Raw genomic sequence first — 25,572 nt, 5'->3', positions numbered from 1 at the left:
TGTGGCTATATTTCTTTATTGTTTGTGAAAATCACACAAACGGATACAACAGTCTTCCAAAACAGCAGCACACCTGACATTGTGTATGTTCTGATCTTCACTACCGTCATTAATAATTAAGAGACCGGCGAGGTTCTAGCTGATTCAAATGACATGGTCTATAAATAACAGCTGTTTTTTTTTCTCGTTTTATGGTTCTTTTTTTTTCCTTGCGTGGTAAATAGCGACCTGCGGTTTCTCACACTCCGGCATGGTGAGCCGATGAGCCGGCCATGTTCGTGAGCGACGCCGCCAGGGATTGTAAATTTGTCAGCAGGGGCGGGGGAAAACTAGGGCTTCACTACTGGTCCTGCAGAACCGGAGGCAGGGGGTTGGTTACTGGGTTGATGCAGGTATTCGAACTTCACAAGGAGTAAAGACACCCAAGTAGCAGATGCATGGGGAATGTTTGGAGTATTTTTGGCAGGATAAGAAGTTTTCTTTAGCCTGCTTGGTTAAGGGATGCCTCCCTGGGTTTGAACCCCTGTTCAGAGAGGTGGAGTTCACCAGAAAGTAACTGCAAAGTTGGAGATGGGCTCGAGGCAGGATACATCAGGTGGTAAGACCGTTGTGTGTGAGATGGATATATACAAACTGGTCCTGGTGTGTGTGTGGCCCTGTGGTGGACTGGCATCCCATCCAGGGTGTACCCTGCCTTGTGCCAGCTGCTTGCTGGGATAGACTCCAGCCCCCCCACGATCCTGATTTGGGAATAGTCAGAAAATGAATGGATGGCTGAATATGTATATACACCCAACGTCTGTAATGGTTCTTATTCAGGACTGTAGGGAGAGATTGGCTCTTTATCATCATCCTTCCCAAGCTTCAGTTAAGAACTTCCCTTTGCCTTTTTTTTTCTCCTATTTTCAGATTGGATCTTGGCGTTCGTGGGGCAGTTTCCTCAAACCTCATACCACGCCAAAACATTTCACCGTTTTGTGCTCAATTTGGAATGTGTCCAATCCATCCATGAATTTGTTTTGTTACTGGGGCTTTAATTACCAGCCTGAGAAATGGGGACCGCAGGGGTGCTGTCCTCTTCTGTCCTTTCACAAGACTGCGTCTACCACCGCAGTTTCTATAAGCACTGTACGTAAATGACCCTCCTGAACATCGGTGAAGCACAGCAGCTAGGAAGTATCAGGACAACCCCCCCTGGTCTGGCTCAGGTACTGGTTTGGGTTGGGTGTGGGTTGTCCCAGTAAGGACCATTACAGACGTTTTCCCACAGGAACACAGGGCTGAATACGTTACATGAGGTCCAAGCCAGCAGATACAAGGCTCGGTCTCATCGCAGGTTTATTCACTCTACAGTAGCAGCTCATTCTAAATAGCAGGGATGGGTGTGGTAGGGGGGTAGCTGAGAGGGAACCCCCTTTCCCGTGAAGGAGCATGCAGTTGTAGAATTAAAAAAAAAAAGTGATCCTTACACTTATTTAGCACTTTTCTGGACCCTCTGTTCAAAGCACGTTATTCCCCTCCACCAACACCATTGCGTGGGAGAATGTGACAGCTCTTTGTAGTAGGACTGTGATTGTTTGGTTTTAAGGCATGGTTGTCTAGGTGTTGTTTAATAATAATTCCTTACACTTATATACTGTAGCTCTTTCTTGGACACTCCACTCTAAAGCGCTTTGCAGGTAATGGGGAATCCCACTTTCACCACCAATGTGCAGCCCCACCTGGATGATGCTCCAGTACTCTCCCCACACACCAGCTCTCAGTGGGGAGGAGAGCAGAGTGGTGAGGCCAGTTCAGAGATGGGGGTTATTAGGAGGCCATGACTGGGAAAGGCCAGGGGGAAATTTGGCCAGGACACATAGGTAACACCCCTACTCTTTTTGAGAAAAACCCTGGGATTTTTAATGACCACAGAGAGTCAGGACCTCAGTTTTACATCTCATCCAAAGGACAGCGCCCGTTTTACAGTATAGTGTCCCCGTTACTATACTTGGGCATCAGGACCCACACAGACTGCAGGGTGAGCGCCCCCTACTGGCCCCACTAACACCTCTTCCAGCAGCAGCCTCAGCTTTCCCAGGAGTCTCCCAGGTACTGGGCAGGCTCACACCTGCTGAGCTCCAGTGGGGCTGCCAGCTGGGAGCTGCAGGGTGATATTATCAGTATGAATGTTAATTACCTCTTGGCATTACAGCACTATGAGAGACAGAACCGTCTAAAGACTTCTCTTTTTACCCTTTTCTGGGATAGATATGCTTTTATCTGTGCTATTAAGTGGAAAATACCCTAATTTCATCCCGGAATATTACTTGTATTTAAAGTGAGATGTGTATCTCGAGGCAGAGTGTTGGGGAGTGACGAGGCAAAGTCAGAATGTCTCTCAGACAGCGGGGGCCAACAGTGATGGCTGTTAACCAGTGCCCTCTGCGGCAGCGACAGTCAGCTGATTAAGTTGTGGAACACAACCGAGATGGATGTCTCAAGCAGGCATTTGGGGGAACTGGAGGTGGCAGGTAAATGTGTCAGATTGTCGGACCCAGTTGGCCCTCAGCTCTAAAAGTCCCCAAGATGGGTCCTTCTAGTCACACAGAGCAGGATCTGTTTTACAAGAAGTTATAAATATCCGGTTCCACTGTAATTTTATGGGGGTGTGTGTATACATAATCCTGCTACAATAAAATGAGCACCCACCCCCCCCCCGAAAAATTATTTAAAGGAATTGCCCAATTGATTGATCATTATCAGCCTTCCAGACGAAGGTCTGTGTGAGGCCACGCTGATGTGATTATGACTGTTCTACTTTGTGCTCGGTGTTGTACCGCGGTGAATATGGCAGGGCTCTGTCTATACGCACACGTAAACATCTATCCGGATAGCTATAAATATACTGTACACTCAGAAAGGAGTAGGACGACAGTAACGGGAACAATCAGGAGGAAGCAAAGGCTTTCGGGGCAAATTCAGAAGAACGGGACAGCTCAATTATGACTGGCGCGACGGGGGTATTTGATCGTGTTGAACGGCGGTGCTGTGATGATCATCCCTTGATAAGCTGGAGTGGTGGGACGACTCGCCCTGCAGCAGTTGTCGTGTTCGATTTTTATCTCGCGTTAGTTGTGGCGCTTGGGTAAATTGCATTCAACGTGGTCTTCTATATGCGTGACCCTGTAGCGTCTTGGGAAAAAAAAACGCCAAGGGCCCATGAGTCGGTGCACAGCCCCTCTCCTGGGGTCTTTTATGGGCTGAGGGGCAGTGTGGTATACCGGTACAAATTGAGACTGTCCCTCCCCCCTGAACTGAAGTTTAAAGGAAAACCCAAACGAGAGAGACGAAGCCTCGAAGCCCCTCCAGAGTCAGTTACACACCACGACAGGCACAGAATCACGAACGGGGTCAACACTTCTAGATGGACGGGACAGTGTCACGGCTCACGGAACGGCGCACGACGGGACAGGACGTATTTACAGGACGGCCCCAAGGCTGCACACGCACAACCCCCCCGGCCCTGACATACACCCCTCCCCCTCCTCTCTCTCTCTCTCTCTCAGGAAAGTCGGCATCTCGGCGTCGGTTGTCTCGCAGGTCAGTGGCAGCTCTGTGGCAGGATTCACCCTGGGGAGAAGAGACAGGGGTATCAGAGGAGGCTTCTAAACTCTCACCCTGGGCGGACAGCACGTGGCTCAGGGAAGGGTTGTTAGTGGACTGAGGGCAGAGCCCCCCCGTGTGGCTGTGCCTGATTGGCTGTCAGTTCCCAGTGACCAGTCCCTCGGTTTCCCAGTGACACTGAGGACTGAGGAACAGCTTGACTTGGGGATTTATGTCCTCGGTCCTGGAATATCAGTTTCTGTTTGCTGTTTAGAGAGAGAGAGCCTGTATTATCCCAGGGTAGGGGAGGAGGGAAGATGTTTTACAGCAGCAGCATTGGTGTACAGACAGACAGAAGGGGGGAAAAAAAAGATCATAGAAGGTCAAGTGTTAAGTGAGGATGTGGCTACAGGTATGAATGAGAACGTGAATCTGTTGGTTTTGGAGCTGGAGAGTCGGTATCTGTGTCCTGATGGGAGTAGCTGGAAGGTATTAAACAGGGGGTGTGAGGGATCATCACAGATGGACGTTGCTTTACGCAAAACACGTGAATGATAGATGGAGGAGAGGGCTGGGAGATCAGCCCCAGTGACCCTCTGACATGTTTCCTGGCTGAAAGTCGGGTTTCCTCTGGGGAATGAGCTGCTGCCCAGTCACCTGACCGGTTGCAGGAAGCTGATTGGCCAGGTGACTCTTTGAAGAAACAGGAAGAGGAAGCTTCCAGGGCGTCAGTCAGGGCGGGGAGGGGAGTGGATACCTGTTGCTGGACCCCATGTGCACCACTCGCCCGAGGAGAAGAACTGACCACATCTTGAGGAAACAGTTTTGTGTTTTTGGTCCGAGTCTTGGGGCGAGAGAAGAGTCTGCGAGACTGCTTTGGCAAAGACTTGGTGGTTTGGTTTATGGCCGACGAGCAGTGTAACGTCTGCGAGACGTTGAGGCAGGAGCTCAAGGGAGAGCTTAGGCTTTTGTTTTATTGGCTGAGTTCTGGGATTTTGCTTAAAATAAGTGTTTTGAAAACCTTAGTGTGTGTGTGTGTGCCTAGACCTGCCTGTTTGCTAAGATACTGTTATGATGCCCATGGGTATGTCACAAGGGGTTATAAGCGAATATAAATTGAGCGCTACAGATGTGTATTCTTTAGTTATGGGGCTCTAAAGGCTTCCACACAGCAGATGCTTAAAACCTGTACTTATAATCTATGACACTACTCTGTATCTTCTGGCTGATATTACTTTCCCATTCATTCCAGTGTTCTGTCTCAATCCCTTAAAGTATATATATTTTTACAGTTAATGTATGTAGCATATCTGCTGATGGTTTCAGTGTAAACTTTCAAAGCAGTTATGTGTTTTAGCAAATTGTCTGAGATGTTGGAGACAAGTTAAACTGCATTTTGGTGGCAAAAGGCTTTTCCATACATTTTTGGTGTTAAAATGCCAACAGTACCATTTGTGTTAATTTTAAACTTGGTGTTATATCTGGACATAACAGAAACCTAAGGCTTGTCTCTGGGTTTCACCGGTACTCTTGTCATCTGTACTGGGGAGAAGAGACCCTTTACAATAAATTGATTTAGCTGGTTCTCTGGGCCCTGACATTCTGGTCTTATTAGAGAAAACGCTCATCCTTCTAGACAGCAGGTAATGACCGATCCCCTAACACTCAAACTCCATCCCTCCCCGGGTTCCTAACCAAGGAGATGTTGACTCATGGTGACAAACATCTGATTGTTAGTCTTACCCAGGAGAATCTCTTCAGTTCTCAGTTTTGGGAGCTTCTTTGGCTGCAAAGAAGAAAAGAGAGAGGGGATATAAGTATTTTGGAGCCCACTATGAAAACTGCCAATCGTGTTTGTTGTTTAACTTGTCTTTGGAGTCTCCAGCTCAGGCTGCTCATCAATCCACTACCTCCACCTCTCTTGCCATGTAATAATACGCAACATTGTATAGATCTCTGTACGGATCATCTGGTCTTGTATGTAGATCACGTCTCTCAATCCTCGCTCCCCTGCTCTTTCAGATTATTTTGGTGCTCGAGGAGGAGTCAAAATCAATGCAAACCTAGAGACAGCGTGCAAACTCCACTCAGAGGCGAATAATTCAGGGCTGGAAGAAGCCATGCTCTTGTGTTCTTTTACAAATCTTGTTCCTCCATGTCATGACTGACTCTGCAGCAAGCATTTAACACTGCTGGTCTCTGTAATCCACGGTGGATAACAGCATCTGATCATTGTTCAATGATCACAGTGACAATTGTGCAAAGCAAGGCTCACACTGCGTGACACCTCTTACCCTTGGAGGTGATGAGAGTCTCCCCCTGGGCTTCCTCGTCCCCAGGAGCCCTACAGGAACCAAAAAGTGGGGGTCAGATGGCTCCCAACAGCATCCCTCATTCCTCAGCACTCTTCCAGTTATCGATGATTAGTACTGAAGATGATGTGCTGATTCACCATGTAGGTGAGGTCAATGAGTATCTGCCTGTACCTGTATGTGTATTGTATGCAGGTACTACAACCAGGGTTCCAACCAAGTTCCTTTGTAATAAAATAGACTTAGAATAGTTACATATCCATTTATGTAGAACAAGTGTTAGTTGTCAGGAATAATATGGAAGAATTATTTCTGTCGTTGGCAACAACCTGTCACCTGATTCATTTTAATCTTTTAATCAATTTTTACTCTGTCTGGGCTGTAAGATTTTAAGTGGGGAAAAATGTGGGTCTGCTTATTGCCAAGGACACTAACTGAGCCCTGATAGTACAATACTGCACTATATTTCTATCACAGTTATACACCAGTACAACCTTAGCTGTGCTGGTATTATTCAGGGGAACTACGACCTGTCATGCAGACTGCTCCTGTTCATTTATATTATCATTTTAATACGATTAATATATTGGGAAATGAGTTTCCCATGTATCACAAAATGGCCACTATACTCCTTTTTTCCTCAAAATGTAAATCCCATTGCTTAGGATTAAGTCATTAATTCCGAATTTTGGCAGGCGTCATTCCTGGCACAATCGGATTCAATTTAGCCGGTTCATAGGCCTAATAATCATGGGCAATATTCCATGAGCATCTGAAAATCCTGTCAAACTCTTCTTTTTCAGAACCAGAAACTGGCCAATGAAAACGGAGAGGTTTGGGTCTCAGCTTGGCTCGGCAGAAGCTGTCGACATAAAGTTCGGATCAGTTGCGCGTCGATCCCAAAAAAGTGGAGGGGGAAAAAAAAGGAAACTCTTACAATGTGCAGGGAAGCCACAACACGGAAAGAATGAACGTTACCTGGGCTTCTGATTGAAACTGCAACGGCACCGCCTGCCTGTCAGGAGATAGAAACGGTCAGGCTCTTGCAGTTGTCTTTTTTCACAAAGCGCACTCAAGTAAAATGGCTGTCGGTGGTGCACTCTGTCTCTCGTCGGACGTCTTGAGCAACCCAGGCTTACTCGGGAGAGGAAGGCCCTCTCCGCGTCATAAAAATGAAAGAAGATCTTCTGACCACCCTTTGCCCGTTAAGGAGGGAACAGGAAGATGAACATTTAGAGAATCACGTAAACACAACGGTTTCCGTGACAACTGCTGGCCCACCTCTCAAATGGGACACTGTTGCCTGTTGTAGAAAGGAGCCTGATTTCTGCTCTGCGGTCAATGGCCACTCTATGATCTGCTGAGTTTTAGCAAGTAAAGCTGCAATGAAACTCTGTTCAAACCCCTGGGCGCCAGTTGTTTGAATCCTGCATGCAATAAGCTTGGTTTTGCCTCAAGTGAACACATGTTCCATGCTAATCGGAAGTGGTTAAATCAAGGAAATTTCCTGCAAGGATGTTCAGATCGGATGTTGGAAATCGTCCGTCCGTTTTCTAACTGCTGGTTTCGACTTGGGCTCGCACAGCATCTTGGCATGCAGTGGACACGAGGCGCAGTACACCCAGGACAGTATGCCAGTCCATCACAGGGCACGCACAGACTCAAACCAGGGCCAATTGTCCCAGCAGCCAATTAAACTAGCAGTACATCTTTGGACAGGGAGACGAATACATACATAGGTGAAACGCATGTGCAGATGGGGAGAACATGCAGAGAGCACCCCGTGTATTCAACCGAGGGCCCCAGTACTGCGAGGCAGCAATGCCAGCCACGGTGCCCATACTGGCAATTGTCAGGTTGCTTAAATCAAGAAACGAATTGTGCAGTGAGCTATCAAATGCCAAATCTGAGTTCCCTACGGACATCATTTCAAAATGAAACCAGCTGAGCTGCGCATTCCAGGGCGAGATCAGAGACTGATCATGTATGATCTTATCACTTCTGAAACTGAGACTGGGTCTGTGGTCCTCACGATCAGAGAATAAAATGTTCTGGCACTCTCCTAGTCTGGAAACACTCCAGGACCAAGACAAATGGATCCAGCCAAAGGTGAGAACAAGAGAGTTCAGGGATGTTGGTCTTGAATCCATTTATACATTGTTGGGCCGGCTACTGAATTCATGTCTGATTTAGATAGAGGTGGAGTTGATATGTAGATGATGAGGGTGCTAAATGATATTGAGCTAAAAGGCCAGGTCAGGGGACAATGATTTGGAATGCTGAGGTTGTGATAAAGTTGATTGTGCGCGAGACTGAGCTACATGCTCCACTGGGTTGAGATTTGGGGATTGTTAGGACAAGGGAAAAAGGTGGGACCGAATCTCAAGAGCATCACACCAGTTGTCTATGGACTGCCAGGCACAAAGTCTACAAGTTCACGTGCGTCAGTGCGAGTGGTTCTGCATGCATGGAGGTACTCACTCAGGATTAGCAGGATGCCCAGGGTGAAGAGCACCACTGCAAACACCAGCCCTCCAATCCTCAGGCTTTCGTAATCTAGGAAGAGAGAGGCATATTGACTATTTGCTCCGGACAGCCTTGGATTCTTAACATATCCTGGAATACAAACATATAGATGACTGATAGGACAGACAGGGTGGACTTAGCCTTAATTAAAAAAGGGAAGAAGAAACCAGAAATTCCTATCATGACTGCAATGGAAACATCAAAGTAATTCCCCGTTTGCAATGAAACTCTATAATGCATGTACAAAAAGAATAAAATCCAAATCTGTCAATAATAATTCACATACCAATATAAGTAGTTCAAGACGGGAAGCAGACAGAACTGAACAGGGTTAGAGAAAAGGTTAAATGGGGCTAGTTAAAAGAGAAACGGGTAAAAGTCAATACGAGTGAGATAAGCACCCCTTTCTTAAGAATGAACTCTGACATGATTTCCAAGATGACACCCCTATGCAGCCAAAAACTGCTGTGATGGTGATGGAGACCATCTCTCATTAACACCCAAGTCCCACGTTGTCATCGGGTGATATGTGGTGGGAAGGGGATGCGTGTGGATAAAGGATGGAGGTGTATAATCAATAAAACATTCGCACACGAACATATCCCCCATGCTGTGTTTTATCTTGGTGAGAATATCCTGATCAGGAGGGTGTGGGTCTTGTGGGGTCAGAGTTGCGGCCCTTTGCTCGTTTCAGGTTCAAAGAATCGCAAGCCACAGAAACGGATCTGAGTGTGGGAGGGACAGTGAGGTTAAATCTGCGTCTGTGTCCTGTGGTAATTGTTGGGAGAGTGGACAGAAGGAGTTACTTGTACACGGATGAAAGGAGATTGGAGACTTATGGAGAGAATGAGTTAAAGGAAAACTGCTGTCCCAGTTTCTCAGACCAGTTATTTAATCTCAGTAACAAAATAAATTAATTGACAGTATCGCATTCGGATATGACTACTCCTCTGAGATGAATAGATTCTGTCTGCCAGCATGGGGGGAGAGGGGCAGGTACCCATATCCTGGTAGCTTCGCACAGAGAACCTACATGCCAAAACTTCCTTTTTTATATGGAGATATTATTATTATTATTATTATTATTAAAATTAGAAATATAGAACTGGGGCTGATGCCGGACCATCCCTGATGTTCTCGACCTTCCCAGCCCTAACTAGGTCTGTAAACTGCTCGCCGTCCCATTTAAAACCTCATCTCACTGACTGCTCCTGTTTGGCCAATAACACACCTCGAAACAGCCTCTGATGTAGCGGCTGTTGGTTTTATGCCTCCGACTCTTAAGCTTGTTGGAGTTTGTCTCGCCACTGTCACGCCCTCTGCAGCCAGAGGGTGCTCCTTCTCTGTCCTGTCCCTAGTTCCCTGTGCTTTGCTCTCCTATATATTTCCGGGTTACTTATTCTGCTTCGCTCAGCATTGACGTTCGGATGTCCTGAGACCCTCCCAGCACCAGGCCGCCGCTCCGTCCGAGGCCCGAGGGCGTAGGTTTCTGTACGGCACTCCAGAGCTCTTTGCACTGCTGAGCCCGGGCTAACTCCCCGTTCCGCTGCCTCGCATGGGGTCTTTTTCGCTCTCCTGATTCTCCATGGTTTGTCCCTCCCAACATCTGTGACAGCCACGAGCCTAAACCTTTTAACCCTAGAGTAATGTCTCACTCCGAGGTTTTCTGGGTCTACATCCATTACCAGAGTCGAGTACACTTATGTTCCGAACCTTTTTATAGAGGAGTCAGATTGTAGACTGCTGGACTAGATGCCTCTCGTAGCCTCGTGCAAATGTGGCACCGGTTTAGCTTGTCTGCAGCCTGGGTGTGCGCGGTCTACAGCAGCATCGACACTGGAGATCCAGGTTATTATCTAGGGGGACCTTATGAATGAAGGGGTACAGAAGCCCCGAGTGACTCCTTGTTGTTTCATCTCGATCAGTCCTCGAGGTTGATCTCTCATGCCGGATCGTGAGCTGTCCGAGATGTAGCCCGACTAGTGGCTGCCATCTTGGGCACTCGGGTTCTGTGCCAGCACTGCAGCGCAGGAGGGCACACTGCCACCTCCACTCGTCCAACTCTTCTCGCGCATTCAAGAATGGCAGCTGTCTTGGCCAGTTCTGGAGGGTCAAGCATTTTTAGCCTTTTCATTGATTGCGATTGGAGAGGAAGGAAGTCCATTCTCTTCCTCACCCCCCCACAACAAAAACCCACTGAAAGCACTGGGCCACAAAAACAAGTTAAGAGTGTTGGGCTGTCATCTTGGTGTCCTGGTCACGTGATCTCCCAAATTGCTCATTTGTGATGGGTCACATGACTCAGTTATCACTGGAGAGAGCCAGAAGATTGGCCATCCTTTTGATTTAGCTAAATTGGGAAAGTTAGGTTTTTGTATCTTCTTGTTTGGATAGGAAATGGGGGATGAGCAGACCAGGACATGGGAAAACAAAGGGTCAATGACAGGAGTCTGTGTCCCTCTTGCATACCAGAACTCTAATGACTAATCCGTGGCACCTACACTTTACTGTTTCAGCCTGCTCATAAACACATTCCCCACATGTCCGGATTGTCTCCTTACCGTACTCAAAGGGGCTGAGCTCTTTCGCTTTGTCATCTGTACAACAGAGGAAAAACATTGGTTAGACCTGAGATCTAAGTATTACAAAGGCCAACTATTTACAGTATGTCTCGACTGGTAGGCACTGTTTCGACAGTCTTTGATTCCAGGTATGCACAACAGTGTTTCTTGATTTAATTAACATCTTAACCAGCCGTTTTGTAGGAAGAAATAAACTTATTTGGTACACTGGCAAGCATGAGTTAGGAAGTTCAGGTGGGGAGCTGCGTCAGCATGCGAGGGCTGCAGAGGGACAGGTGGAGGTTTATTCCCTGCTGAAAGGAAAAGAGACATGAAGTTTCAGGTGTGGAGCCTTCTACAGGTGTCACACAGCCGAAATGTTGTCAACTTTATTTTCCTTTAAGTATGATTTAAGACTCCATGATATTTATCTCAAGGTGATAAGTTAGTGAATAGGCATGATATAGATGCTTGGTGTGAATTCTTGTGCATAATTGTTCCCTTATGTAAGAAAGGGCAGTGTGGTGGCTCAGGATCTGTCATTGTGTCTTCAGTGCACTTTTTAATTGAAAGTCTCACTGTACTCATTTTAATAAGTCATTATTTTTTTCTGTTGCAGTTTTGACTATTGGGTACAGTGGCACTTGAATGGTAGAATTTAAATCAAATACTAATTTATTGCTGTTCCATGTATTATACAAGACAAACATGTTGGTTTGTTGCTTTTGTGCCAAATTGAAGAATACTATTTCCAGGTTGGACTTTGGGTTTAGAGACTCCATTACTGGACAAGCTAAGCTTGCAATCTTTTAAAAGCCTCAAAGTCAGAACGAACAGGCTTGTAAGTCTGGATCCTCTTGTTATTTTTAAACTCCTTGCTTTCTGAAAGATGAGTGGATTTTGAATATTACAAGGTTAGGAATAATTTGACAATTTTTCAAATGATGTGTTTTATCACAGCTATTCTGGGTGAGCTGCTGTTGCACCTGTGATTTAAATTATCCTTTTTTTTGTAGCTGCATTGCTAATTGGACAAGGAGGTGTTAATTAGCATGGCTGTATAATTGAGATTTGTGGGCTGTGTATATTTATAAAGTTTTTATAGCAGACTGATTTAAAATGGGGGGGGGAAAGCTCTTTTAGGTGCACAACATTTCACGTTTGAATTAATATTGGTGCAAATTAACAATTAATACACCTTAAACCTAACTACATCCTGACAACAGACATTTTAATTCACATTTCATTTTCAAGAGCTTACTGCATACTTACATAGAGTCCTGCAAGCTTTAGAACGGAAGTAGACTGCATTGCCTTTCTCTCCTTGTCTAACAACAATAACTTCACTAATTGCTGATTATCAGAAGCTTAGCTAAGGCTGGAACAGGTCATTAGAGGAATGACCAAGGAAAAGCAGATTGCAACTGACCATCTGGTGGTGAACCACTAGGTGGAGCTCTTCCCTCCAGAGGTGTTAGCTGCTACAACTCTCTGGTCAAAATCCCTCTCGAGGTTTGATTGCAGAAGGGGGCTGCACATCAGTGCTGAATGAAGTGGGTCCCCTTGCATAATTAATGGATTTTGGAATCTTTGGGCTGCATTCACTATACACGTGCAAAAATAGGCTCTGATTTAACAAAAGTTGTTTTTAATGTGTTCCTGGAAAATGCTGCCTTAAAATAGTCTGTTAAGTCTATTCTTAGGGCTGCATGATGGTGCAGTTGTTAGCGCTGCTACCTTGTAGTAGCAATGGGTTGAATTCCTAGGGTGCTACAGTATCTGGGTGGAGTCTGCATGTTCTCCCCATGTATGTGAGTTTTTCCTCCTGGTGCTCCAGTTTTCTCTCCCAGTCCAAAGACACGCTGGTGGGGTGATTGCCTTCTGGGAAAACTGGCCCTGGTGTGTGCCCTGTGATGGACTGGGTGTCCTGGGTGGGCCCTGCCTTGAGCCTGTTGCTTGCTGGGATAGACTCTGGCTCCCCCAAGACCCTGAACTGGATGAAGTGGTTCAAAACTGGATGAATGGGTGGAAGTAATTCTTTCAACCTCATTTTCTTCTCTAGGCTCTTTTTTTCCTGTTTTGCACAGGAACAAGTACAGGCTTATTTTTGTGCTGAAAAGAAACGCAACGTTTCGGCTGTGGAGTCTTCCTCAGGTGGGTTTGAGAGGACGCCACACCCGAAGGCTCCCCAGCCGAAACGCTGTTTCTTTTCAGCATGAAAATAAGCCTGTACTTGCTCCTTTGACCCCTGTGCATGCTGACGCAGCTCCCTAGCTTGAACTAGGTTTTTGGTTCCCGTTCGAAATCGTGAACGGGATTCGTGAACATGACGTGAGCCAGCTGCCCGCCCACCTAAAGGAAACCCCCCCCCCCCCCTCGGGGCCCGAGATCGCAGGCGCCTCACCTGTAGTACTGGAGTCCGCCCCCGCTGCAATCAGGAGAAACACAACGTTAGACCGGGCCTGACACGCCCCCAGCAGGGGCTCCCAGCATGTCCTTCCCCACGGAGAGGGGAAGCTGGGCTTTCCCTGCGCGAGCTGCAATAACCATCCCATACCCCTGAGAGAGGAATAACACCCGGAGAGCAACAGCAGGGCTCCCCCAGAATTGAGAAGACATATCCGTTTGGCAGAGGGTTATATGCTATTTTATGCTATAATTGGAAAGGAACAACGTCAGGACCATACTATCTCTACGTCTGTAAATGTACAAGTCTGCCCTCTTTTAACGTATGATGAAGGGAAACGAGCACGTTCAGGATGAAATTGCTCGGGGTTTGCTTGAAGTGGATAAAATGAGGATCTGATGCCCGTTTACATGGGTTTCCTCTGGGAGTTCTGGTTTCCTCCCACAGTCCAACGACATGCTGGTGGGTTAATGGGCCCCTGGTCCGAGTGTGTTTGTCTGTGTGGGTCCTGTGATGGACTGGCTGCCTATCCTTGGTGTACCCTGCCTCATGCCCATTGCTTGCTGGGATAGATTTCGGCTCCCCTTGCAAACCTGCATCGGATGGGGTGGTGAGAAAACGGCAGGCTGGGTAATGACATCCAACGTCTTGAAAGTAAATGAACGTGGCTAGTTAAACCAATAACATATTTCTGGGCTACCCTGCCAAGCCATGCCCACAACTGCACATCGCCAACAAATTCTGCGAACACGAGCCCTTCAGCACAAACATGTTTGCTGATTTTTCAGCAGGCAATATGTTTTTGGGGCTTCGAAGTAGCGTTAGGCGCATCTGTGCCGGTTGCCTCGAATGAATCATCCAGCTCGTGACGCCGACTTCAAAAAGAAGAAACCGCCAGGCGCAACACGCGCTGAAGGCTCTTTTGTTAACGTTTTGTTTACCCGGCTTGATCAGCAGTTCACTTTCTATGTGATCTGGCTCTCTTGGCATCGCACTGGCACGGAGTCCCGTTCGTCAGGGTACAAGGAGCAACGTTTGGGGTCTCTTGGGGTGGGGGGTCTGAGGTCTGCTGGTTTGTCTTCCCTCCCGGGAATAAGTCATGAGAGTCGGGCGTTCGATGAGGAGGGAGTCTGGGTACAAGGGTTCATTGGGATGGGTTCAGTACGGGTATCCACGCTGTAGTGGCCTTCATTGCCCGTGTGATGGATTCTTTAATGATCTGCTTGCGAAAAACCTTCCATTTCCTCCCTCTCCTTCTCCCCCTGTCATCGAACACGCACGAACGTGCCAGCGTCTCCCCACCACCCCCCCCACCGTCGTCTCTTCATGCCCCAGTTCCCTGCAGGCTCCCTCGCCTCAGACTCTCAGCCTGAGAGAGCGAGCAAGCGAGAGAGAGAGAGGAAGGGCCGCTCTGCTAACGAGGAGCTAACCTTCCACGGCAGGCTTGGAAAAGGGTTTTGTTTTTTTGCCTTCTTTCAAGAACAGTTTTTCCCCCCCCACTCTAAGAAAACGAAGACGACCTAGATTGGTTGATCGTACTCTACATGCAGAGCGCTGCCTGCAACTCTTGTTTCCAGGGGGGCTTTGCGTTTTCCAGCCCGGCCACTGAACTCCAGTCCAGGGGGCATTTGGACTTTGCTGCCCTACTCTCTAATGCCCGGCGAAATGCGCAGTAAATGCACTGCCCTGCGCAGAGGGAGCCCCACAGCTTACAGGTGGATGAGTCTGGAGAACTCCCCACCTCCTCCCCTGCAGGCTTCCTTCAAGATTCAAGCACGAGCACTCTCATCCCAGACTCCCATTGGATTATGTGTTAAACCAAGGACAGACACTGACAAACGAACACATGCACACTCACAAAATAATGCACACACAAACATGCACGCAATGGCAAACTAATTCACACATGCACGCATAAAGTGACAAAATAATACACACGCACATTGCCTCACTAATGTGCACACACACATACACATACTGTAGAATAGACATAACGAGCACTGGGTTTACCATGCTGCGTTGACCCATTTAAACTAACCCACTCTCCACCAACCCCCTCTCGCCACATCCAGATTAGTGCATTACTACAACATCTGGGCACACGTCTTCTCCCACACACACACATGCACACTCGGGCTGGGGGAGAAGGGGGGTCGTCGGTAGTTACCAGCCACGTAGACGAGCACAGAGCAGAGGAAGAGCAGGACCGTTTCCATGGCAACTGGAGAGGGGAGAGAGAGCGATACAAGAGTTAGCGGAGCAGAGAAGGATGGGGTGTTGACGAGCAGAGGCAGGCACACACAGGGTGGGCGCGTAGATGCCACAGACTCAGTGGGTCAGCTCATAGGTTTCCAGCCGTTTGGCAGGTTGCTGGTCTTGTACAAGTGTATTTTGACTTTGTTCTAGCAGCAAATTGTTTTAGAGGAGTTACAAAACCGGGAAGGGGACACAGTCTCCTAGTTTGAATTACAAGTCGATGTCCAATACAGACAATGGATCGTATCGCTCTATGTTCAGCACTTTGATAATGACTGTCTTGAATGACTTGATACTGATATATTTCTCATGAGCTATCGTTGAATGGCTTCTTGAAATAAAGCCTGTAAAGTCTATTCTTAGTGCAGCACAGTGGATAGCATTTCTGCCTCCCAGTGCTGTGTTCAATTCCTGGGGTGCTGTCTGGGTGGAGTTTGCATGTTCTCCGCGTGTTATAGTGGGTTTCCTCCAGGTGCTCCAGTTTCCTCTCTCACTCCAGAAAAATACTGGTGGGTTAATTGGCTTCTGGGAAAATCACTCATGGTGTGTGTGTGATGGACAGGTGTCTCAGCCAGGGTGTATCCTGCCTTGTGTAATTCAAATAGCAAACGTTTTATACCCCAGAGGACACTAGAAACTGTAGCGGGACACTCTTCACTAGTTCAACCATAAGCTACGTCTGCCGAAAATCAATTTCTGTCGGTGACAGCTCGGAGCTACAGTGGACTGGATAAAGTGATTAGAAAATGGATAGCTGTAAATATTCTATAACTACCCAATAACTGCTGGCTGGGTCACCATTGTGGAAGTTCAAGGGGTATCAGCACAGGGGGATAAGCCTTCCCAAAATATCCCAGCTCTGCATACCTTGTCCTGGACAACTCATGCGAAATTTACCAGCAGCTTCAAATTAAGGTGAAGAGATCTGGGACCCCTGACGAGCTCAATGAATAAAGTAATCGAAGTGTTTGATCCAGTCAAGTGCGTTGCTGCTGGAATGAAAAGCATGTACCCCCTGCGGCTGCAGGAGACTGGAACACAGGTTTCCTAGTCCTGTACCTGGTCGCCCGCACACAGCTGTTCCAGCTGAGCCCTCAGGTCCACTATCGGAGCCGCGACGCTCGTTTTTACATTGCGGGGGTCAGAAAGAATCGGCATGGGCGCGTGCATTTCAAACCGCAGCGGAAGTGACGTGCACAGTAGACCTTCAGTTTCCATCCCAAAATAAGCTGAAATTTCCTGGGCGGCGCGGCGTCATGTCCTGCGATTCTGAATGGGGCAACAAAACATCCATGCCCTCGCCGCCGCATTCCAAAGTGCGCTGCTCACCGCCATTAATCAATTATCCAACCTCTTTCCCCCTTTCTCCCTGCTTGAACCTTTCTGCTGCACCTCTCCATGCTCACTATTGATTTATAATAATAAACTATTTTATATAGCCCCTTTTAAGGGTGGCTTCTCAAAGTGCTTTACAGGATGACCGCAATAAATAAGAATACACAAGATAAAACACAATTACAATATACAGAGGAAACCGTGGATGGTGGTAGTAAGAAAAGCAGAGGGGTGAAGAATGGAACCAGTTAAGTAAAGGCTCTTCTGAAGAGTTCCACTCGCCTGAGCTACTCCCTTCGCCCGTTTGTCGAGCAACGTTTTGGATTACGGATACGGTCTTGCTGACCACGGACCTGCTTCGCGATTCGGATTTGGAACTCCCTCCCGAATCCTGGTTTACTGATTTTAGCCTCCCCCATTGACTACGCACCTGCCTCGTAGCTCGGATTTGGTTTTCGGACTCTGCTCTCTGGAGTCAGGATCTCTGCCCTCCTTCTTGACCACGGGTATCACCTTACAATTTGGACGGGTAACAGAATTCTCTCTCTCTCAACTTTTCACCCCAGCCCTGCCAGGGTCCTAATCAGCCCTACTGGATTCTGACAAAAAGTTCCAGGGAGGTGGAGTGGCCCTGAGACATTGTAAACAAGCAGGCTTGCGAATCCATCTCTTTTAATCCAGTAGAAATATCCCTCTCCACTTTGAGATGGTTTTGCTGACAAACACTGGATCACGCTGGAGCGTTTCTGCAGTGAAATGTCTGTTGCACAACCTGTACTTATTCGTACTGTCTGTGTGGAGTTTGTATGTTCTCCACATATTTGCATGGGTTTCCTCTCACACTGCAGTGAAATCTCTGCTGCACAACCTGTACTTATTCGCTCGTCCATCACAGTGCATTAGTCACTACGGTGACTAGTGAGCAGGAAGGGCCGCTTCACGTCCCAATTCTCACGAGCTCTCGCTCTCGAGCGTGGTGAGACCTGGGGTTTGAAGCAGGACTGAGACACCATGTTGTCACAGTTTCCCGGCTCTCTTTCTGCCTCGGCTCACGTGCAAGGAGGCTTGTTTCACACTTAATTGAGCAGTTTTAACCTTTTCTCACCCTCGAATGCACTGATGTCAAACAACTTCTCATATCCTCCTCGTGACTTAACCCTGAGTAATAGTTTAGATACCAAACAACTCCCCCACCTTGAAATGTAAACTACTTTGTATGCAACTACTTTTTTTATATATGAAGATTTATATATGCAATATTTTTAGTTGATTTGATGTAATACTTTGCCATGGAGGTTTTTTTTATACAGTTTTCCAACAAGAAAACTGTAAACGGTAGAAAGCAGCTACCCCAGAAAGCAGCTTTGGTCTTCAACATACCCTGCTTTTAATTGCAGCTTTGACATGTTCAGTGACACGCCGTCTGTAATTTGGTTCACTAAACTGTTGGCACGACATTTAGCTCTGGAAGTCACTGGCTTTCGCCATACTCATGGAGGACTCTGGGCCGTTAACGACTTCAATGAGCTGCCTCTTGGCTCGCTGTGACTTGTTCAGGTGCTTCCAGCTCTCGGGCAACTGGAGGTAGTCCAGCTAAGTGCTGAATTGTGTAATTGGCCATTTCAAGTTGGAGGGGGGGAAAACGAAAACATCAGGACCAGGCTTGGTAACCACTGCTCGGAAGAACTCTTCCTGTCATTACAAACCGGTAACGCAGAGATCCAAGTAACTTATGAGACTGAAGAATAAAAGAGGTGGAGTGTTATTTTAATAGTCTTGGTCGAGGGCAGCATACATTCAAGATAAAAGATTTAAAAAAATTGGCACAGTGGTTAGCAGGGCTGGGTTTAATTCCTGGGGTGCCGTCTGTGTGGAGTTTGCATGTTCTCCCCAAGTTTGTGGGGGTTTCCTCCAGGTGCTCTGGTTTCCTCCCACAGTCTAAACACATGCTGGAGGGTTAATTGGCTTCTGGGAAGATTGGCCCTGGTGTATGTGTGTGTGTCCTGTGATGGCCAGTTGTGATTGGGGAAAAAATGGAAAGCAGACTGAAAGAATAAGGCAGAACTTACAAGTGCTCAACTGGTTAAGAGATACTGTAGATTCAAACTCAAGAGAAGAGGAGTGGCTATACTTGAGCAATATCATGTTAATGGCTAGAAATAATTCTTCCCTATAAAACAATTAAGTCCAAGTCTAGGAACGCGTGACCTAAATTGTTTAATGGAGACATAAAGAAAAAAAAAAATCAGTCGAGAGTGCTCTACAGGCTACTTAATAGGCTCCGAGATTTGAAACTAGAAAATGAGTATACAAGCTCCAGGCACAGCTGGAAAAAAATACACTATAGAGACAGAAAAGCCTTTGAGTACCACAACAGTAAGGGAACTGGGACAACTAAGTATTTTATGAGAGAGCATGGGAAGATGATTCCCATGGGATGAATCCCAAGAGATAGTAAAGATGATAAATGTAATATTTATTATTGCAGGACTTTTACTGTAAATCTCGGGTTGTTTTAGCTGGATGGACATATTGAGATTCTAGAGGGCCTGAGATAGCTAAGATATCGCCAGGCACTGAAGTTTCTCCATCATAATCGGGGGCAGGAGCGATGACTGTATTTCGTTGAGCCTTATCAAGTATATTTCACCTTGAACTTGGACTTTATTGCCATATGTAACATGTACTGGTACAATGGAATTCTTACAGAAAGTCTCGATTTGTTAAAACAAGTGTAAAAACACAAAGTGCAGACAGTGCATCAAGACAATTTGTTAGTGAAGAGGTGTTAGTGGGGCCAGCAGGGGGCGCTCACCCTGTGGTCCATGTGGGTCCTAATGCCCCTGTATAGTGATGGGGACATTATACTGTAAACAGGTGGTAAAACCTGTAAAACCGAGGTCCTGACTCTGTGGTCATGAAAAAAAACAAGTACTGACCACGGCTGTGTCGCTGGTGGTGATGGACAGCTCTGTCCTTTTTTTCCTCATTTTGTTACTTGAGTTTCCAAAAACCAAAACAATGCCCGCTTTCTGCCTGTATTTAAAATGCAGGCTCTGGGAATCAGAGCAATGCATAAATAATTGAAGATAATTGGATGTTTGATGAATTATGAATCGTCAGCAGAAGGCATGGGCTTGAACAAAGCTCATGTGTCTTGTGAATGCTCCGCTTGCAGTGGTGAAGCTTTCAGTTTTTAAAGTGTGTGTGTCTGTGTAGCTTTCAGTGAAACTGAAGTACAAGAGAATTCTCCAAAGAAAGAAAAAAGGCTCTGTGTGTATTTTTATCTTCCGTTTCGGCAAATGACTCAACAGCTTCCTAATTCCCTAGAGTTAACTTTTTGGTAATCTCAGATTTGCACATGATTGTCAACCAGTGTAAGAATACTAATTTGGAGAAAAGAATATGGAAACCTCCACATCTATACCTGTGCTCGGGTTTAGAAGAAAACTATTTAAGTGCTATTTTTTTTATCAATTGCTGGCAGAGTGTTTTCCTTCCCATGTTAACAAGTTGTTTGCAATCAGCTGTGATTTAGTAACATAAGAACAGTCGCAAACTAGAGCCCATTGAGGTCCCCGTGAGGTAACCCGTTTGGTAGTTAGAAGAGAACTGATCCATTTCACGAAAAAAGCCGTTGGCTTCAACAACAAGGCTGTTCCACACTCCTGCCACCCTTTGTGTAAAGATGCACCTCCTGGCCTGACTGGAGAATTTTATCTTGTTCCAGACTGGCTCATCGGAGATTGAGCTCACTGGCACCCACTAGGATTCATTGGGAGAGCAAACTTGCGCTTCTTTCCTGACGTATCTTGAAATCACCTGTTGCCTGAACACTAGGAAACACTGTCCCTATTTATCAGTGCAGTTTTAGTAAGCACTAAGGTTAAGAGTAGGCACCGACCCTGCAGTAGCAATGTCATCTACCTCCACTTGCTCATAATTACAGTAAGTGTAATAGGATCTACAGCAGATCCCTCTTAGACCTGCATGCAGATATTTACACGCATTTTCTGTCGAAATTGTCCTTAAGGCACCCTTCAGCAGCTTCAACTGACAAGGACGGGTCAGAGACACAGCTCGGCAATCATTTCATTAACGCCACACCCCTCCTCTTTTACTGATGCCATCACTCGCACACCTTTCAAAATGGAAATTTAGATCACGGTTTTCTGCCAGTGTGATGACAAATATATACCGAGATCCTAAAGAACCCGCCTGTAACTGCACCGTCTATGCCAGGTCACCAGTAAAAGGACAAAACGATCACAGTTGCTCTGAACACAAGTGGAATAAGTCAAATTCATTCTTGCTGTTCGGCGTCAACAGGGAGTTAGTTAGTCGTGTAGGCCACAGCATGTAGCTTTTGTGGGGTTGAGAAGTGTACTGTAGCTCTCCCTGCCCCTGCTGGGATTCGAACCCGGTCTCTTGGGGGACACAGCGCCCCTCCCTAGTCGGCGAACAACGCCGCCATGCCCTCAGACCAGATTCTTTGTCGTAGCAGAGCTCTGCGCTGTCTGGATTTCAGAGGGGGGTGCCCAGGGCACAGTGACAGAGCCCAGAGCCCTGTGACATGGTGCCCCAGTGCACAGTGCCCAAGAGCAGAGCCCTGTGACATGGTGCCCCAGGGCACAGTGCCCAAGAGCAGAGCCCTGTGACATGGTGCCCCCTTGAAACACAGAGCCGTTGGACCATCAGGAGGCAAACGCTTCAGTTTTCATGATGCTGATTTCAGGGATGAGGTGGCAGGAGGCACCGTGCTGCTGTCAGAGGCACAATCTGGCAGCTTTATTCCCAGGTGATGCCATCTGGCATTTCTAGTGCAGCAGAGCTAAGGGACAGTATCTGGCAGGGGACACGGCTTCACAGAGCCCTCCCCGCATAGGACAGGCCGTGGCTGGCTGGTACGTTCTCCGACGTCTTCAGGGATATAGCAGACCCTGTTCCGTATTTTCGTCCCCGACAACTGCTCCCCCTCCCCAACCCGCCTAATCCCGTGGCTTCGCGGTCACGGGAATTGAGTGCCGTTAATCCCCGTCCACCAGGAAGCCGTCCCCTCCGAGCCCAGCAGCTCGGGGAGGAAACTCCGGGAGCAATCGGAGGAGGCTGTGGGCATATACCCGCTAGGAGAGCCGGGGCCGCAGAGACCGCGGCGGGAGATATACGAGCCGCGTCCGTTTCGGACACAGACACACAGGGGGAAAAGCTCGCACCCTTCGCTGGTCCACTTCTGGTCTCCTGTCTGTCCCCCGGGCCTGTCTGCACTCTGCGGCTGAAGGGGGCCGTCTTCTGTAGCGCCCCCAGCACTCTGGGATAACAGAGTCATCTCCCCTGAGCGCTTTCAGATCAAGACTCAAACCCTTCTTCTCTAGAAGGGCTTTAATTGATCTGCTCCTGTCTCTCCTCCTGTGCTTCTGTACTGTATTCCAAACCCCCTTCCGCTATCTCCTCTCACGGTCTATGTGTTTCTGTTGTTATCCTGTAAAGAGCTTTAAGGAGCCACTTGTGATGGCGCTATATAAAAATGTAAATATCAAGTGTATTACTGTTGTGTTCGTTTGTTGAAACTTTGGAGGTGCTGGACGTCCGTTCATTTCAGTCTCGGCTCCTTATCTGTCTGCTTAGGGTTCTACTACAGTATCGCCCCGGGGAGCAGAATAAACACTGTAGACGTACTGTACATGAAGGGTACACACAGTATGATTTTAAATGGAAGTGTAGCCATATCCTGTAGTTACAAGACGTTTTTGTAATTTTTTTTTTCTCTGTTATTCTCTGATTGCAATCGGTAAAGTCTGGAGTACGACAGCCCAGCGCCCGGCGTGTGCCGGTGTTGAGGGACTTGAAAAAGTAAACAAGATGGGGTTCTTTTTATATCACTACCCCTTCCCGTCTCTCCCCCTCCTCGTTTCTCTCTCGGCCGACCTGCCCTCCCGTCCGCCCGTTAACCGAACAAACAGGCGAGCCCCGTCTTGAATCTGGGGCAGGGTCTCGCCAGACGGGGCCAAGTGCGTCACCATGCCAACCGCGCAGTGGGCCCGGACGGACACGAGGGGGGGAGGAGGCCACTTGGTCCCCCTCTTCCCGGATTAGCAGCCGGGGGGGGGGGTCACTATGGCAACCGGCGCCGTCAGGTGGCTCTGCCATGAAAAGTACCAAAAGGGCTGAGTCGTGGAGGCGCTGGGGGGTCGTACGGGTCCGGATACCTGGTTAAGGGATGAGACACAAGACGGGAAACCACGCGTGTCGACTCCCTTTACATTATCACAGACCGAGAAACCGTGACCCACATACCGTCTCCCAGCCCACGGGCAACGGGCTTCTCTTGTGTAGCGTGTCGCTGATCGCTCGACCACACGAACAAAAGCCGTGTTTTTCTTTTTACGTGTTCTGGCCAGCCTGTGCGATATTAACGTTTACATCTACAAAAAGCGGTCGCTTTCTCTCAGAAACGCGTCTCGCAGTGACACTGAACAGTCGCCTTTCCTCGGCGCCTCTTGACGGAGGGGCGGTCGTGGCACAGAAAGCAAACGGAGGATCCTAGAGAACTGCCCACCCGTGTTTTTTTTTTTGCGTTGCCGATTTTGACATCTGTTGGGGTTTTTTTTTTAAAGATAATATTATGGCCGCCACTCTCTCTTTTGCCGGTGCTGTCTTGGCGTGACTTACAGTACGCAGCCCGGATACCCAAAGATTGTACGTGCCGCGCCGGTGAGAGAGGCTCCTTCGTGTCCGCGTCGTGCGAGGAGCGCCGTGGAACCGAGCTCGGGGGAAAAACAACAACAACAACAACAACAACAGCACAGTCCAATTCCATCGCGGACCGCTCCGTGGAGACCACATGCGTGGACATGTGCTGGAAAAAAAGGCGATAATGTCCTGTTTATTTTACGAGGTTCCTAATCCATGCTGTCGCCGTCTTTCGCTATTAATGTTGTAGACATTTAACAAGCCCATTTACAGGACAGTGGTCTCGGGGCTCAGGCGATCTAGGCGTTGTTTACTGTACTGGTCCCGGGACCGGTACTGGTACCACACGGCCACCGCAAATAGAAGAAGCGGTCACTGCGTGATAATTAACACGCAGTACAGCGTCTCAACGATTAAACGTCCGTCTACGTGGGCGATGCGTGGGGTGCGTGTACGCCCGGACACCCGCGGTCCGGCACGGTACCTCCCTGCCTCCCAGCGCGCTGTGCTCGATTTCGCAAGGAGCGCGGAAAGATTAGCCTCCGATCCAGCACTTTCCAGACAACAGAGATGGCTCCAACAGCCCTTCCTCCCCCCCAGACCCCCTCCCCTCCTGTCCAACCTGTAGATTTTCTCCCGATAATCCGCTGCTGTTCCGACACCCCAAATAAAACAAGAAGCGATGTGTTGTTTTGTGTTTCAGAACAAGACTCGGATGTTTTGACCAACTGTAATAATAATAACCCCTATTATTATTATGAGCATTATTATTGTTGTTGTTGTTATTATTGATACAAGGCACAAAGGCTATAATAACAACAACCTTTTTCCGTCTCTGTGCTTGTCTTCGCCCCCCGTGGAAACGGTCGTGCGTGTAGCCGTGGGGTGGTGGGCTCTGTCGCGCCCTGTCTGTGGCGATGCCCAGGCGCGCCACCGCGACGCCAGGCAGCCGAAGAGGGCACACCCTCGCGTCGCGAAACACGGCGCCGAGGCGACACGCAGCAGTGGCTGGAGAAACACACAAACACGCCGGAGCCACCTGCTCGTCCCACGCGAGAAAATTGAGCGGACCAAAAAAAAAAATGCCCAACCTTCAGGAAACGGCCAGGTGGAGCGTCGTGGAAACGGCTGCACCCCGCGCAGAAGAAAATTGGAAATGGGCTCAGACTGGACTACTTTTCCCGCTCTCGTTATTTCGTAGTAAACAAACCACCCTGTGTGTAATTTCCCACTGATAATCATTGAAAATCATCAACCGGCCAATTAGACCCCATAAACCGGATTACCACAGATCCCCCCCCGTAGTCCGCATTCCTCCCGCTCCGGCAGACGGATTAACACCGCTGCTCTTTTTCTAAATTTATTTTGCACGCAGTTGAAAACAAAGGGAAAAAAAACAGGCAAAATAAAACACATTGACCGTTGGTATCTACCTTCGCCCTGGTTACAATGAAGCCGCACGGCAGACGTCAAACTTACTGTCTTACCTTAATTATTCCGTATCTAAGCGACCTCTGGCAGAGCGAAGAGAAAATCCCGTTAGCCGCTATTGTTGTCTCGGCAAGAAAGAATTTCGGCTACTTTATATGTCTTTTATTCGTATTTCCCCCCTGTAATATTTGGATTTTTAGACGAATCTTCTCCCCGCCGCTCTGCTGCTCATTGAGCGGATTCTGGTGTCGGTCGAGGCGGGACACGGCGCTGAAATGTCTTAGTTTGTCGGTCGCGGCGTTTAATCGCTTCTCCGATGATTTTCCGAAAGGTTTGTCTCTCTCTTTCTTTCTCTCTCTCTCTCTCCCTCCCTCCCTCTGCTCTGTCTTCCTCACACGCCCCACGCCGTTGACTGAGCGCGACTCACAGTCTGGCGAGGCGGTGGGCTCTGGTTACGGGAGGGGGGCGG

At 48.0% G+C, this 25,572-nt stretch overlaps 1 protein-coding gene across 1 annotated transcript; it reads right to left on the bottom strand.

The window, feature by feature from the left end:
* Positions 1–25,550, bottom strand: fxyd6 (FXYD domain containing ion transport regulator 6). The gene is made up of 9 exons (XM_069182417.1): positions 25,160–25,550; positions 15,559–15,612; positions 13,389–13,412; positions 10,985–11,020; positions 8,379–8,453; positions 6,876–6,912; positions 5,880–5,929; positions 5,329–5,371; positions 1–3,612 (listed from the first exon to the last, which is right to left on the bottom strand). Exons 2-8 carry the CDS (start codon positions 15,605–15,607, stop codon positions 5,343–5,345), a joined length of 300 nt encoding a protein of 99 aa, XP_069038518.1. The 5' UTR covers positions 15,608–15,612; positions 25,160–25,550; the 3' UTR covers positions 1–3,612; positions 5,329–5,342.
* Between the last annotated feature and the right edge of the window lie 22 nt (positions 25,551–25,572).

Source organism: Lepisosteus oculatus, chromosome 23 (assembly GCF_040954835.1).
Source record: "Lepisosteus oculatus isolate fLepOcu1 chromosome 23, fLepOcu1.hap2, whole genome shotgun sequence".
In the NCBI taxonomy this organism is placed as follows: Eukaryota; Metazoa; Chordata; class Actinopteri; order Semionotiformes; family Lepisosteidae; genus Lepisosteus; species Lepisosteus oculatus.
The sequence above is the reverse complement of the archived record's forward strand: the minus strand, read 5'-3'. Positions and strand labels throughout refer to the sequence as shown.

Excerpts from the sequence above, each read along its gene's own strand:
- fxyd6 (XM_069182417.1), bottom strand. The coding sequence starts at position 15,607 with ATGGAAACGGTCCTGCTCTTCCTCTGCTCTGTGCTCGTCTACGTGGCT. Across the intron at positions 6,913-8,378 it reads GGGCATCCTGCTAATCCTGA|GCAGGCGGTGCCGTTGCAGT; the intron begins GTGAGTACCTCC and ends ATCTCCTGACAG. Across the intron at positions 5,372-5,879 it reads GACTCTCATCACCTCCAAGG|CCAAAGAAGCTCCCAAAACT; the intron begins GTAAGAGGTGTC and ends TCTTCTTTGCAG.